We start from the raw sequence: 15268 nt of genomic DNA on the forward strand, positions 1-15268 counted from the left end.
AATTAGGTAATACGAGCGCTGCGCAATTACCATGTAATGACGAAGATTTGGCTCATGAATATATATATTTTTTTTTTTTACCATCTTAAGATTCGTAAATCACAGGGTGCGCGGTTTTTATTTATTCGCTTCTAAAACAATCAAATTAAGATCCAACAGTTACATTCTATGAAAAAGGAGCCTTCCAATTTGCAAAAATGGACTTTAAAGCCAAATTCTGAAATATCTTCGAAATTCCATCAGGCAGTAGCTATGTCTAGCAATTTCTAGAAAGCTACGTTAAGCAATATTTACCTACCTGTAAAAATACGAAATCGATGGCAGTAGGCCTATATCTTTTTAGTAAATTAATCAATAAAGATGACTGCACTCAAATAATTTTCAACACTGGCTTAAAAAGTACATCAATCCTCATTTATTTATTATAGGGTCAAAGGGTATGGAAACACTTTGAAATAAATCACTTTTTCACAAATATGAACCTCTTTTTTGTAAATGTTAATGAGGTAATGATGAGTCAACAGTACAAACACAAGGAAAACAGGACGGAGGCACTTATTAAAATAGATTTATCCACAAGTTGTGTATGGCTGGCTTTGAAATGATCAATCAAGACACATCAATGCATTCACAATAGAAGCAGACATTCAGTCTGAGCTACACACTACTAAACACAAAATTTATTTAGAATCTTTTATGGCACATTATTCTTGAGAAATTAGGAATAAAACAGAAGGATTAGCCAACACAACCATAGTAGAACAGTGTCTAGACAAATAAATAAATATTAATGGCACAAAATAATAAACCAATAAAAGCATAAATAAACATTTAACGTAATATCTCTGAAAAAAAGAAGAAGCATCACTTAGAGAGCAAGAGGTCAGCAGCTGTCCGGCAGGCTCAGACTCTGTGGCGCAGAGGGTCCGACAGAGGCGGGGATGGTGGAGGAGGAGGAAATGATGTCAGCGGAGGAAATGATGTTAGCGGAGGAAATGATGTCAGCGGGTCTGGATGCTCTTCTGTGGGGAGGACCAGACGGGTGCCTCCGAACGCAAGCTCCCTGTCGAGAGGATCATCTGACGTTCCTGCTAGTGAGTAAAGACCAGCCTGGCCCGTGGAGGTGGTGGGCATGCCGTGGGCATCCGTGCTGATCGTCATGTCACTGTACATAAAACCATCTCCGTCATTTAGAATCAGCTCGGTGTCCTCATCATGCAATTGACCGGCGTTCTAGAGGGGGGGAGGAGGGAAGAAAATCCATGATGTGCTCATATGATTTTACACATTTCTACACTGTAGTATGAGCCAAAAGCAGCTATGGCTAAATGGGTTACCTCATAGGCTTGTGAGCTGGTAAGACAGCGCGCCATTGGCCCACAGCAGGCTGGCAGAGTGGTAGTGAGAGGAGGCCCGCTGTGTGTGAGGAAGGGTTTTAAATAACTGCACCACTTCCTTAAGGATTAAACATGATTTAAAATGACTTAAATAATTATAATACTACTAGTTTTTATTAGTTATACTGTTACATATACAGGCTGCAATCATTTGATAAAAAATACAGTAAAAACAGAAATATTGTGAAATTTAAGTATTTAAACTTAAAGTACCGGTAAATGTTTTCTATTTTAATAAACGGCAAAATGTAATTTATTCCTGTAATGGCAAAGCTGAATTTTTCTTCAAATGTGAAGTTATTAGTGAATCCCAGATGAAAAAATCTAATAATTTTTTTACAGTTGATCATGAGCGCCCTCTACTGTTTAACAAGCTGTACTAAGGATATTCCCTTTCACAAGAAAATTGCCATAGATTTGTTAAAGCACCTTCCGTGTAAACGCAAACAAACACGTCCAAGTAACATTACTGGGATCAGCCCCAGAATGCGCCCTGTGTGAACAAAAGCCAGGACCAATGCCATAAGGGGTGTAGTAGTGATGACGCGTGTGTTGTCGCAATGACGTAGTTATCCCAAGACACATTATCAGTGTATTTTCTGGACTTTCTGTGTGAAAGGGGCTATATACTATTGGAGATTTACAATGCATTACGGTTACCAAAGATTGTCGAATCCAATATGTAGGGTGCAAGGTTGTAAATAAGAACAATTAAACGTTGATAGAACTCGGCCGAACAACTGAAGGATACTTGTGGTCAAAAGTGTACCACAGTCTGAACGGCCAGGCGCTTTCATGCTTGGTACTTCTTTGTGTCATCCCATCTGGTGCTGTGACCTGTATGAGCAAAGAGAAAAAGACAAGAAAGTTAATATAGCCTGTTATATTACCCTTATGGTACAGATTTGTACAGTAAATATTTGAATGTTAAACAGTGTTTTTTCTGATATCAGCAGTTGCATTTCCAGCAGACATGAGTAGAACTTACAGGATTATCTTGATCTGTGTCCACTCCCACTCTGTGGAAAGATAATGTTATTTAAGCAAAAAATAAAATAAAATAAAAATTTAAAAATGAAAGAAATACAGTTTGCTTGCAAAATGCAAGTAAGACTCACCGAATATGCATGAGTGACAGCATGGGGGTCGTCCCGCCCCCACAGACCCAGACGGTGAAGAAAACGATCAGCAGGGTGGTAGAAAACATCATCTTCCTGGCGTATGTCGCAGTGTCTCTAATTGAGAGGGCAAAGGTCATAGCCCCTCGGAGACCTGTGAGGTCAGCATGACATCATGAACAACAGAAAACAGGAAAGTATGCGCATTAAAAAGTAAGGTATTACCTGAAAACATCATGACGTGTTGGAAATTGGAGGCGATTTTGTTCTTGCGGCCCAAGTTTACCAGAAAAGACAAGGGGTAGATGTTGGCCGCCCTGCCAAGTAATATAGCCAACTAGCAATGAAAGCCACGGTCAAGGATAATGTGTGAATGTTTATCCGTACACAATTCATGAGTACAGCACAAATACACCGCTTCAAAAGGATACAAATGCACCTATGATGAACAAGGGATTGAACACATGGTACTGGAAGGAGAAAAGGGTCAAGCCCATGTAAGAAAAGATGAAGTTTTCAGCCAGGAAATTCAGCAGCTCAAACAACTATTGGGGGAAATGGAGGACAATACTATCAGTACACCGATCTTCAAAGATGCAAACCGTTTGTACAGTTGTTGAGGGCTTTTAAACGCATGTTACCTGTTTGGTTCTAGTTTTGGACTCAGCAGAAAGGTTGTTGTATGTATAGTGAGCCTGAGTCATTCCACAGAAGAGCACTGAAACCACACCTAAACACAGAAACAAAGAAGATTATTTTAGTATTATTAATATTATCTACTTTTTTAGTATTTAACATATATTTTTTAGTTTTAGGTTTAGTCATTTTAGTACTCTAGTTTAAGTCTTTATCAAACATTTATATATATATATTTATATATATATTTTTTAACAATAACACCATATATATATATATTTTTTTTTTACAATAACAACAACAACACCATTGATAAAAAATATAGGTAACACTTTAGTTAGGGTCCAATTCTCACTGGTATAATGCCCTTTTTACAAGATGTAAAATAAGTCTCTGATGTCCCCAGAGTGTGTATGTGAAGTTTTAGCTCAAAATACCCCACAGATCATGTTAAATTGCCACTTTTTAAGGGGAAAGCGAAAACGCACCGCTTTTGTGTCTGTCCGTTTAAATGCAAATGAGCTGCTGCTCCCGCACAGGGGGCGGAGCTACAACAGCAGCTTTAATTACCTCACGCAGACATGCACTGAAAATTTCAGACAAACATGGAGAGACTCAAGAAGAAGTGACAACATGTAGACAAGATTTCTGAATGGTTAGTTGGTGAATTTATGTAGCTTATGTGTAGTTATCTTCTAGTCATTGATTAATATTCTGTCTTGATAATCTATAAATCGCGTTCCCAGGGGCGGGGTTTGTGTAAATTTAAGGTTTGTGATGTCACTAACCCGGGAGGAATGTCGTGTAGTCCCTACCAGCCTAAAGCTATTTCTTTAAAAGAAAATATCTCCTTTTGCTTTAAACTTTGAGCGTTGTAACTTTGCAGATGTTGTTTATGCTCAAACAGCAACATTACACACTAAAGTTAGAAAATTGAAATCATAATCAACCACCCCTTTAATATGCATTATTAACGCTTATTACCATGCATATTACTAGGATATTGGCTGTTTATTAGTACTTATAAACGTAGTTTATAGTTAGTTAATAGTGCGAATTGGACCCTGATCTAAAGTGTGACCAAAATATTGTTTATGATGTTGTATAAATGATAATGTATAGTCAGCCGATCATTATATTGCAAAACAGAAATATTAGAGCACTGAGGCCACGATCGATTGGAATCAAGCATTCCTGTAACAAAGCAATTTTAGAGAAGTCACCTATCTGCATAAACCCACAGTATTCACTTTCCATTATGTCATATGCAGCATGAGGCTAAACAAAGATTTCTATCATGGGGTTGCCATAGTTACCTGTGAAGCCGCAGGCTTCGGCCAATAGGAACGTACTCCATGACATCAGGAAGAAAAGGGCCGTTTCCAGCAAGGGGAAATCTCTCAGTCTGGTGAACTTTGTGACCTAAATAACAGCACATATTAATACATCAACTACCTTAGATGGGTTTAGACTGATTATTTTGGGTACCGGTAGTTATGTAAATGAAAAAAAAGAAAAGGATTCCAGATACCAGAGCAGTCATGACTCCAGTTGCAGCCCCCATTGCAAAAGATCCACTGAAAAACCCTAGAAAGACACCCAGAGACTTGAGCAGGGCACTGCCATCAAATGTGTGACGATTGTCTCCTTCAGGCTGGTATGCCACTATAGATCTGTTAGAAGGTGAGAAAGATACTTTTTCATATTAAAGCAAGACATAGCCTATCATGATTGACTGAACATGTTTACAATACATAGAAAAGCCAGTGTGCTTGACATAACTCAAAACATGGAAGTTAATACTTTTATTTAGCAAGGAAGCATTAAACTGATTTAAAGAGACAGTAAAACATTTATAATGTTACAAAAGAATGCTATTTTAAAAAATTCGGTTCGTTTGAAAATAGTGTTCATCAAACAATCCTGAAAAAATGTATCATGATTTCCATGAAAATATTAAGCAGCAACTCTTTTTAACATTGGAAATAATGATAAACATTTTTTAAGCAGCAACTCAGCATATTAGAATGATTTCTGAAGGATCAAGTGACACTGAAGACTGAAGTAATGATGCTGAAAATTCAGATTTGCCGTCTCATTTCTGAATATATTTAAATAGGACACACTTATTTAAAATTTCACAATATTACTGTTTTTACCAAACAGGACATCTTTCAAAAACATAAAAAATCGTACCAACCCAAAACCTCTGAACGGTGGTGCAAACAACCTGTTTAATCTTGATCTATTAAAATTGAATAATTTACCTCAAAGAAACAGAAGTAGGCTACGTTCAGAGTCAGACTGCAGCCAAAAGTGGCCCATTTTTTGCTCATATGCGATTTGAATCTGTTTTTTTCATGACAGTGTGAAGAGCACAAACCACATAGAATCTGATCTTTTCGATTCTGATTTGGGTCACTTCCATACGTGGTCCTAAATCAGATACAGGTCTAATGTTTTGTCACAGTCATATCGGATTTCATGCGACTTTTATGTCAATCTAGATTCGTCACGCTGATGAGAGTCACTCCAAAGATTTTACAAACCAGTTCTTCTTTGCTCACTCAATGAATATGGAAGACGTCAGTGGAGGGATGATGAGCTGTTACACTCATAAGTATTACGGTGACAGCTCTATACGCAAAACTTGAGGAAAAACTGTACGAAAAAAAAAAAACGTTGCTCCCTTTCTCCTCATACTCATCTGCATCCTTCTTATTACCACAAATTCTCTGGCTTCCGCTGCACATCACCTCATAAATGAACGTGTAAACGCTGACTTCAGTAGCCTCCGTGCTTACTTCCATATGACAGCGTACTGCGTGCATCTTTGTTATTGTTCTTTTGCGCATGCGAGTCAGTTCAGGAACGTGATCTGTTCACATTCAAATCTGATATTGGCCACATTTAAAATTTAATGTGAATAGCCAAACAAACAAAAAAAACGGATCTGAGCAATAAATCAGAATTGAGCACTAAAGGTCCTTGCACACTGAGTCCGAAATTTTCGCATGTGTTTTTTCTTATTTGTGATTTGGTGGCTCTGAATTGTTTGCTACGGATGCGAAAAACGCAAAAAAAAATCTAACCCGTTTCTACTTTTTTTATGACGGACGAAAGTGTGCAAGCGTGATTGACATAACGTGAGGTCGTATTTATTTTTTAATGTGCAAAAATTTCGGACGCGAATTTCGCACTCAGTGTGCAAGGGCCTTAAGGCTTGCAGTGTGAACGTAGCGGTAGTAGTAGCTTGACAGACATAAACTTTTTTGCTCATCAGCCACTGTGGGGCTAGTGGTTTTCCAAAGCTACTAGCCACTCAGCATTTTCACTGGCCACAATTTTGACATCTATACCATGGGGAAAACCTACCATATAGATATTTTTAATATTATCTCATAATTTGGCAGCAGGTATATTACGCTGCTGTCACTTTAAGACCTGACACACAGATCCATTATCCTGTTACACGTGCGTTTTCTTTATATTTCAGTATCGATATGTATTGAAAAATCTACATTTTTGACAACACTACATGTTGCACTTGCACTTAGTTTATTCTTTCAGATGCCTTTTTAAAAGACCACAATTGAAAAACATATATAATATATAAAATTCAACCCGCCAAAGTGGAGTGTTAACGTCAAGCCCTGGTTGTAGTAACTAACTTATATCTGTGTAATGTAGATTGCACTCACGACGACAGGACGATGGCCACAGCATCATTGAGGACGCTCTCGCCGAACATCAGCGCATAGAGATCCACGTCAACTTTCAGCTCGTTGAAAATGGCCAGAACAGTCACTGTAAGAAATCATTCGAAGTGAATTTTAATATAGCTAAATATATTAAAGATAAGAGCTCAGTGTACTAATTTTAAAGCAAAACCAATACCTGGATCTGTAGCAGATACAATAGCACCGAAGAAAAGGCAGTCAGTGAAAAAGAAATCCCCTCCAAGCTGACCGATGGCTTTCATGAACACCACACAGCCGTACATCACCAACCTGCACAGAGGACAGAGGACAAAACCAAAATGAATGATATAATATTATCTTTTTTCGGTCACACTTTAGTTTAGGGTCCACTTCTCACTATTAACTATGACTTTTGCCTCAATTAATATGGTTAATGCAGAATAAGGCATAACTATGTGTTTTATAAGTACTAATAAACAGCCAATATCCGAGTCATACTGTATGCATGTTAATAAGCAACTGGTTAATAGTGATAATTGGACCCTAAACTAGTGTTACCCTTTTTTTCCATAACAAAGCTCTTTTCTTTTTAAAATATCATCACTCACCCTGTTACAAAGCATGATGTCAGTGTGCCCACAAAGGCATAGCAGAGGATAGACCCCAAATTTCTGAAAAAATGCCTCTGATAGTTAAAATGAATAAAAAAAAAAAAGATTACTAAAAATGAAACAAGCTAATCCACATCAGTCATTGATACAAGAGACAGAATTACTGATTTTTTTTCCCCCAATTAGTTATGTATTTTGTGAATTTTTTCATTAGGATAATCATATTCTTACTCGTTTGAGACTGTATCCCGCATGAAAGATGATGGGCGGAAGCAAAATGTTGAAGAAAACCTCAGGATCAAAAGTAACCTAGAAGCGTGAAAACAAAATCCCGCATGCAATATTATACATTCACATCCAGTAGAAGGCACAAACAATATTACAAATATTTGTTATTTTAGAGGATTTAACAGCAGTACCTTCCTGAGCATCTCTGCATTTGGCACATCATGGCCCTTGCTGTCCTGCACCTCTCCTTTCAGGCTGTACTCGTATAATCGGCCACTCACGTTCACCAGGATGGTGGTGGGACTGCTGTTCACGGCACAACTCAAGGTGACGTCATTGAAGTCCTGTGGAGAATGGACCGCAAAGCGCAGAATCACACCCACAAGCAAACCTGGAGATGAAAAACATATACATCAAATAGTGTTTTAATACTCATTATGTTAAAGGGGAACTCCGGTCAATTTTAACATTGAGCTAAATTTTTAGTAAGTGCTTTTACTCTGTATGGAGTGCTGTCAATACAGAGAACAACGACAAAAATCGGTGTTGCCTACACCGTGTTATCCTATTTTTAAAATTTGCACCCTATTGACTTGAATGGGGCAAATTTTAAACCTGCTTTTATTTCTCTTATCATCCTTGATGTGTCATTACAAGTGCCCAGCCATGTTGAGTGATTCCTTCAGAGTGAACACGGTGAATCTGACTGCAGTAGATGTGAAAGATATGAATAAAAATGATGTTATATCAGCCAGTGCAAATACCTGTATTTACATCCTGTTTTCGGTCGAAGTCCAAAGTAGTCGATTGTCGAGTTCACGTGCATAGGTTTAGTTACCTATGATCACGCGCGTGAACACGACAATCGACTACTTTGGACTTCCACCGAAAACAGGAACTAAATACAGGTATGTGCGCTTGTTGAATTAACATCATTTTTATTCATATCTTTCACATCTACTGCAGTCAGATTCACCGTGTTCACTCTGAAGGAATCACTTAACATGGCTGGGCACTTGTATGACACATCAAGGATGATAAGAGAAATAAAAGCAGGTTTAAAATTTGCCCCATTCAAGTCAATAGGGTGCAAATTTTAAAAATAGGATAACACAGTGTAGGCAACACCGATTTTTGTCGATGTTCTCTGTATTGACAGCACTCCAAATTTACTAAAAATTGAGCTCAATGTTAAAATTGACCGGAGTTCTCCTTTAAGCAAAGCACACAGAGAAATAACAAAAGCAATTATTTATCATGGTAATTATATTTTCTACAAGAATACCAATTATTGCCATTACAGTAAAACGGCGACAATCAGAAAAATTCTGAAAGCTTTAATGTATTAAATTTATTAAAATATAGAAATTAATACTTATATTTTAGATTTAAATATGAATTAAACAATAATTGTATTAAAATAGACTATTATAGACTATTATTACTTTTATAAATGAATTAAGACTTACATTTAAGATTTAAGTGTTAAGTAAACAATAATTGAATAAAAAATGTATTACATTAATACTTAGGCTATATTTAAGATTTCAATTTAGATCAAAGTATTTATTACACAATAAATGCATTAAAATGACTTAAAAGTATTACATTTATTAAAATATAGCAAATTAAGACTTAATTTGAATCTTAAATATATTACGCAACTGCTTTAAAATAGATTTACAATATGTAATTATTAAAAATATAATTATTAACAATTACAATAAGATTTATATTTAATAATTCAATTTAGATTTTTAAGTATTTACTACGCAATGATTATTAAAAACAGTCAAAATCTGTATAAAAACAGCTTAATATAAATATATAAATCTGGCTAAATTGCGCAGTTTTGTAAATCTGTCAAAACTGGGACATTCTTTATTTTACATTTGCCCCATATTAGTGATTTACAGCATACGATTATACTATGGTTGTCATTGAAAGTAAAAAAAATGTTTTAGCTGCATTGCAAAATAATTTATAGAACAGATTGACAAGTACTTTGAGAACATTAATGAGCTCATATGCACAAGATTCCTGGTGCCCTCCTACACAAGGTTCATGAATGTGAACTTGAATATGAATACATTAACTAAATCTCACCATAAATCATGGCCAAGCCCGTCTCATGCAGGAACCTGAAGCGGCGGTGTTTGAAGAGCCATATCGTGAGAATAGTGAGTGTGAGTAACATGATGAATATGAGCAGGTTGGCGCTGTCCTGCCTGTGGCTCTCCTCCGCTTTCCTCTCCGTCACCACATTTACCATGTCCGTGTTCTCAGCCAGACTAATGACAGCAAAGCACATCAGGCAGAGTAAACGGGGAAGCATAAAAGCCCCTGACACGGAGGTGCGTCTTCTTTGACATCCCATCATGGCTGTTTATTATGAGAGACTGGTCTGCCGTTCAGTTCAGCGCTGTGTTGATGCGATACCTCCACATAGCGGTTTGAACGGTGTGAAGACAGCAGCAATAACAACCGTGACTGAACCTGCCCCGTTTGACCGGAAGTATTTTATTACAAAATAAAGGACCCTTAAAGTCTAGTATGTGTCATGCAGAACAACCTCTTATATACTGTCTATGAGAACAACTGTATGAAAATGTAATACCAGATCTGGGTAAACAAAATACTAATATTGCATGTAAACCTTATTTAAAAACAACAAAAAGTAATAAAAATGACAAAAGCACATAACAAACATGCTAAAACAAATTAAAAATATAAAAATAAAAGCTATTCCAAATATAAAGATTAATACATAATACTACAATAGTATTTAAATAATATAGAATAAATAACTGGCCTATAACACCTAAAAAGGAAAGTTTTTCATTTTAACAAACGGTCAACCCTCAGCAAAAATTTAAACGTCAACTTCGGGAGGTCAAATAAATAATAAGAGCTTGATTTAAAAAAAAAATAATTTTCGAATTGTTGCAACGGTTATTAAACGTTTATCTACAAGTTACAACCTTGATTTGTGTGATTTTGCACATTTCTAATAACCAACATTAAATAAACACCCAATATATATATATATATATATATATATCCAAAATATTTCACAAGAAAACATATACTCATAAAAGCTTTGCAGTAATATTGCATTATATGTATATATATATATATATATTCTATTGAAATATTTTTTCATGTAATAAGATCTGATGCATCAAATAATAAATACCAGTACGATTCATGTTGAATTACATTTATTATTGCATACATACAACATCAATTGCTCCATACATAAATGTGCACTTTTGATATGCACTTAAATTACAGATCGAGAACTCGTTACTGAATTGCAGTTTTGTGGTTTGTGTATACATACATTTAAGGTTAATACCACAGACTTTTGTTCACTACTGGGCTAAAAGCTACAATGGAACGTTAACTTCACAAAAGGAGTTAATTAATTCCTATAAAATCTTGCTTCTTTTTAATAACTAGCACTGGCAATGTCAGGTTCAACGCTTCCATTACATACAGAACACCTGAACAAATCACTTCTAATGCCTTTGAAATGTTAAGTGGTTACATTGTGTTTATCAGGCATCAAAAGAAAAATAGATATAGTTTATTATCCATAACCTGATACTTCTCTGTATTCCGGAGATGTTCACAGTTAGTGCTTTGGAATGCATTTTGGAATGGATTTCTCATGCATTAGTACACATAATCTTGCTGGCTGGCTTTCTTCTGACCCCTTCCTCAACCAAACCACAAATGGAGACAAACTTTTCAGTGCTTTCCAGGTTCAAAAATATATCTGTAAGCTCAAAGCCAAAATATGTTGCTCAACACATCCCAGGAGAGCATTTGAACAACTGTGCAGATGTTAAATTTGTACCTAAAATGTAAACAAGGAACAAAAGTACAAGTAAAATACTGCTTTCCTGAAATACCTACACTTTAACCAAGACTGAATCATTTCACAATGCCCTTGAAGGACATTTAAAAACCTGCATAATATGAGTAAACCAACTGCACACATAAAATGCCAGTGCCTGAAGGCTGACCATTCACCCATAATGCATCATTACACAGTCCAGAATGCTATACAATCAACAAAAAACAACTGAGGCTGAACCATTAATCCAATAAGAATCCAATAAACACTCTCGGGCACTCAAACACATTTGAACTTCTTCAAAATGTCTAAGGCATTATTAAACATCATAACTTTAAATATTATGGCATTCATAATCAATCTGTGTGTTCATTTAACAGTCTTGTCTTCCCCTCAAGATTATACCACACTTCATACCATAACAAATATATTTCTCTAAAACAGTTCGGAGACATAATGCTATAATGACTTATAACAAAGATATCAGAATCCCTCAACATGACGACGCAAACACTCAAGCGCACTCACACGAACAGCTAAAGTACACAGAAACAGACGTCACACTCCAAAATACAGCACAGTATTCCTCCACACAACAATAAATAGATTTATCCACAACCTGTTCACCGAAAATAAAAAATAATATATCATGGAGCGAATAAGTACACACATTGCACAAAAGAAAGCATGACCGACATCCTGAAGGAAGGAGGAACCCACCAAATCAAACACACACACTACACATTTGTTTAATACAGCATTTCTGTCAAGAGCTTTGGATCCGATGAGACTGAAAGCACATGTATATACATTGTCGCTGAATGAGAGGACCACTGTGACCCTCATTCGACCTCTCCGCACACACGTAACATCTCAAACTTTGAAAGCCTAGAGGACCGAGCTCTTCAGTGCACTTTAGATATGGCATGTATATGCTGCAAATATAAACACAATTCAGACCTACTTTACATTTTTTTTCCCCCACTAGGAAGACATATAATCACTATGAATATGTATAGAAGATATATTTTGACAAGCTAAGCACATTGGTCGTGCTACACGATACGCGGGGTGGGAGGGGGTCTTTTGTGTGAACACTCGTAAAAATTAGACCCTTGATTTGAGTATGCAGAAAAGCAGAGCAACTGTACTGCGCACACCGCACTCTGAGTCGTAACATAGGCAATAGAAACTGGTGAGAGATACATTCATAAAGAGATAAACAACAACAAAATATCTTGGCTCAATGAAAAGCCCATTTAACGGATATGATGGCGTAGAACAGGTCGGACACAGCCAGGCATTTTAAATGTGCGTTTGATGATACGTTTTTCTTATTTGAATTGGAATAAAGGGATATTTCACCAAAAAGTGAAAGATCTCTCATCATTTACTCCCCTTATGTCTTTACAATGCTGTTTGACTTGCTTTCTTCTGCAGAACATATTTAGAAAAATGGTTTTGTGCGTATAATGCAAGTCATTGGGGCTCAAAACAACCCCATTGAGATCCATTGAATGGACAAATTATTTTTTCCAAAACATCTTTTTTTGTGTTCTGACATGAAGGCGAGTAAACAATGAAATTGATATATAATTTTATATTTGTACATTTTTTACATCTGATTAATATGTAGCTTGATGCTGAATGATTTTGCGGTCTAAATGTTTAATATCTGGCCATTGAATAGTAAAGTTTTACACACGTGTGTGTACGTCTATGCAGGTTCATATGCAAATGACAGGTTCTCCGCCCATTATTTTAAAATCTAAAAAACATACCGAGATACATCTGCTTGAATTCTTCTTGGTTTCCTATCTGCATTGGGCTAAAAGAAACAGCCAGATTTCTTTCTTTCGTACAAACAGCTCAACATTTCCACCACCGCACTTTTATACAAACCATACACGTATAGATACACAATAATATTTTCTCCATATTTTACATACATGTTCTCCACTGTATCATCTCTCTGTAAATTCGTTTCTGGAAGGGATGTGGGTGTTTTTGATGCTGGTATTAGTCCTGGTTGGGATCGGAGGGGGGATTGTGGGGAACGTAGAGGTGGGAAGCGACACCCAGTTGCTGTCCATTTCAAAGCCTGAGCTGGGGAAGCTGCTCTGGGGTTGTGGGAAGGGAAGGGATAAGGTTGCGGGTATAAGTGGTGGGCCGGTCCCAACTGCAGATGGAGCCTTTCTTGAAAGGAAGTCAAAGCCTGAGTTGGGGAAGCTCCTCGGGGGTTGAGGGAAGGAAAGGGATGAGGCTGCAGGTATAAGTGGCGGGCCGGTCCCAACTGCGGACGGAGCATTTCTTAAAAAGTCTGAATCGTCATCAAAGGTGACCCACTTTTGGCTCTGTTTGGTTGGGGCTGCTGCTGTAGCAGGAACTAAGGATTGTTGTCTGGAAAAAGATGTTGTAAGAGTGGAACTGTGAACAGCTGACATGGCCCTGTCCAGGCCAGGCTTGGCCGCTTGGGCCTGATGCTGGGTGTAGAAATCGGGTGTGAGTGATCGGCGAGGGGAGGACAGCAGGTTGCCGGTGAAGGGGTTTGTGCTGTTGGGTCTGGGTTGGGCGTCTGCGAGGAACGGACTGGGGGATGAACGGAGGGACTCCTGGGATTTGCTGCGTGAGGTGACGGGTGGGGACAGGAGACATGGAGCGTTGCCGGCGTCCGGAGACGGGAATAGGGAGAGGGAGCTGGGTAACGTAGAGGAAGAAGAAGAAGGGGAGGTGGTGGATGAGGATGAGGAGCGAGGGAGGGAAGCGGAGAACGGTGTGTTCTGGAAGAGGGACTGGTTGTTAAACATGTCGAAGGGGTCTAGTTTCCATTGTGCTTCTCTTTGGACTCCATTCATGTCCTTGGCCTGGGGAAATAAAAACACATAAATCAAACTTATGACATGATGAGAAGCTAGAACATATTGGAGTTTTAAAGTCAACATGAAATCAGATTCGAATGTTTTAAATATGTTGGGAAAAATGTATTGTTTTTGTAACCCTTCTAAGTTATTTTTTTTAAAATTGGTCACACTTTGGCTGTTTGAACAGTAAGAGTGTATCTTTGTGTGTTTTATGAAATATCATAACACTAACTTCACTGAAATAGTAACAATGGGGGGGCTTTAGCACTGGAGGAACCTTTTCATAGTTCCTAGAACTAACGGCAGCAGTATCCGCTTTTTGGCGTGTTCGCACTGCAGGAACTGGGAATGATTTTAGTTCCAGGAATGCCTTTTGGAGGAACTCAATTAGCTCCTACTTCAGAGTAGGGTCTAACCCAGAACAATAGGAACTATCAGTGACATTAGTGTACACTGATTGGCCGAACGCACGCGAAACAACAGCACCCGCCATTTTAAAAAAAAGCTGTACAGTCACAGATTATAGCCTATATATTTACTCCACAAACTAACTCTATGAAAACACAGTGCAGAACAACAGTGATAGATGGACCTCTTAACCTTTACGCTAGGGATAAAATCCAACGCAACTTTGAGGGGAACAAGAGAAACATGATTATGTATTTCTGCTCAGCTAGTGACATTGCGCATCAACCACACGGCAAATGCTTATACTTTTTCATGTACTGTCTACTTGCTTTGTATAACAGTTCTATCTAATAACGTATTAGACAGAACTGTTAAACAAATCGTAAACAAATGAAGACAGAGAATGGGAGTGCTGTGTGCTCAGGCTCTGGCGTTCTCAGTGCTGT

General features: G+C 37.5%; 2 protein-coding genes across 8 annotated transcripts in view; both read right to left on the reverse strand.

The window, feature by feature from the left end:
* Positions 1–362: 362 nt before the first annotated feature.
* slc9a6b (solute carrier family 9 member 6b) lies at positions 363–10243 on the reverse strand. Its single transcript, XM_079600527.1, has 16 exons — positions 9798–10243; positions 7883–8082; positions 7695–7772; positions 7461–7537; positions 7049–7161; positions 6853–6958; positions 4683–4824; positions 4468–4573; positions 3157–3245; positions 2947–3060; positions 2741–2852; positions 2516–2669; positions 2386–2416; positions 2149–2234; positions 1338–1443; positions 363–1233 (listed from the first exon to the last, which is right to left on the reverse strand). The coding sequence occupies exons 1-16, from the start codon at positions 10069–10071 to the stop codon at positions 904–906; spliced, it is 2118 nt and encodes a 705-aa protein (XP_079456653.1). The 5' UTR covers positions 10072–10243; the 3' UTR covers positions 363–903.
* A 660-nt stretch (positions 10244–10903) lies between these two features.
* synj1 (synaptojanin 1) overlaps positions 10904–15268 on the reverse strand; it is a 32481-nt gene continuing 28116 nt past the window's right edge. For 4 of the 7 annotated variants that reach the window (XM_079600789.1, XM_079600788.1, XM_079600787.1 and 1 more), the window contains one exon: positions 10904–14417. In XM_079600789.1, the coding sequence (XP_079456915.1) occupies positions 13518–14417 (900 nt within the window). In that variant the 3' untranslated portion in view covers positions 10904–13517. The remainder of the gene's footprint in view (positions 14418–15268) is intronic. The other 3 variants (XM_079600791.1, XM_079600790.1, XM_079600792.1) reach the window with 1 other exon arrangement.

This window comes from Phoxinus phoxinus, assembly GCF_949152265.1.
Source record: "Phoxinus phoxinus genome assembly, chromosome: 23".
NCBI lineage: Eukaryota > Metazoa > Chordata > Actinopteri > Cypriniformes > Leuciscidae > Phoxinus > Phoxinus phoxinus.

Coding starts and splice junctions, on each gene's coding strand:
- slc9a6b (XM_079600527.1), bottom strand. CDS start 10,071: ATGATGGGATGTCAAAGAAGACGCACCTCCGTGTCAGGGGCTTTTATG. Junction 3,246..4,467: donor CGAAGCCTGCGGCTTCACAG/GTAACTATGGCA, acceptor TTCTGTGTTTAG/GTGTGGTTTCAGTGCTCTTC. Junction 2,670..2,740: donor ACACGTCATGATGTTTTCAG/GTAATACCTTAC, acceptor CTGACCTCACAG/GTCTCCGAGGGGCTATGACC.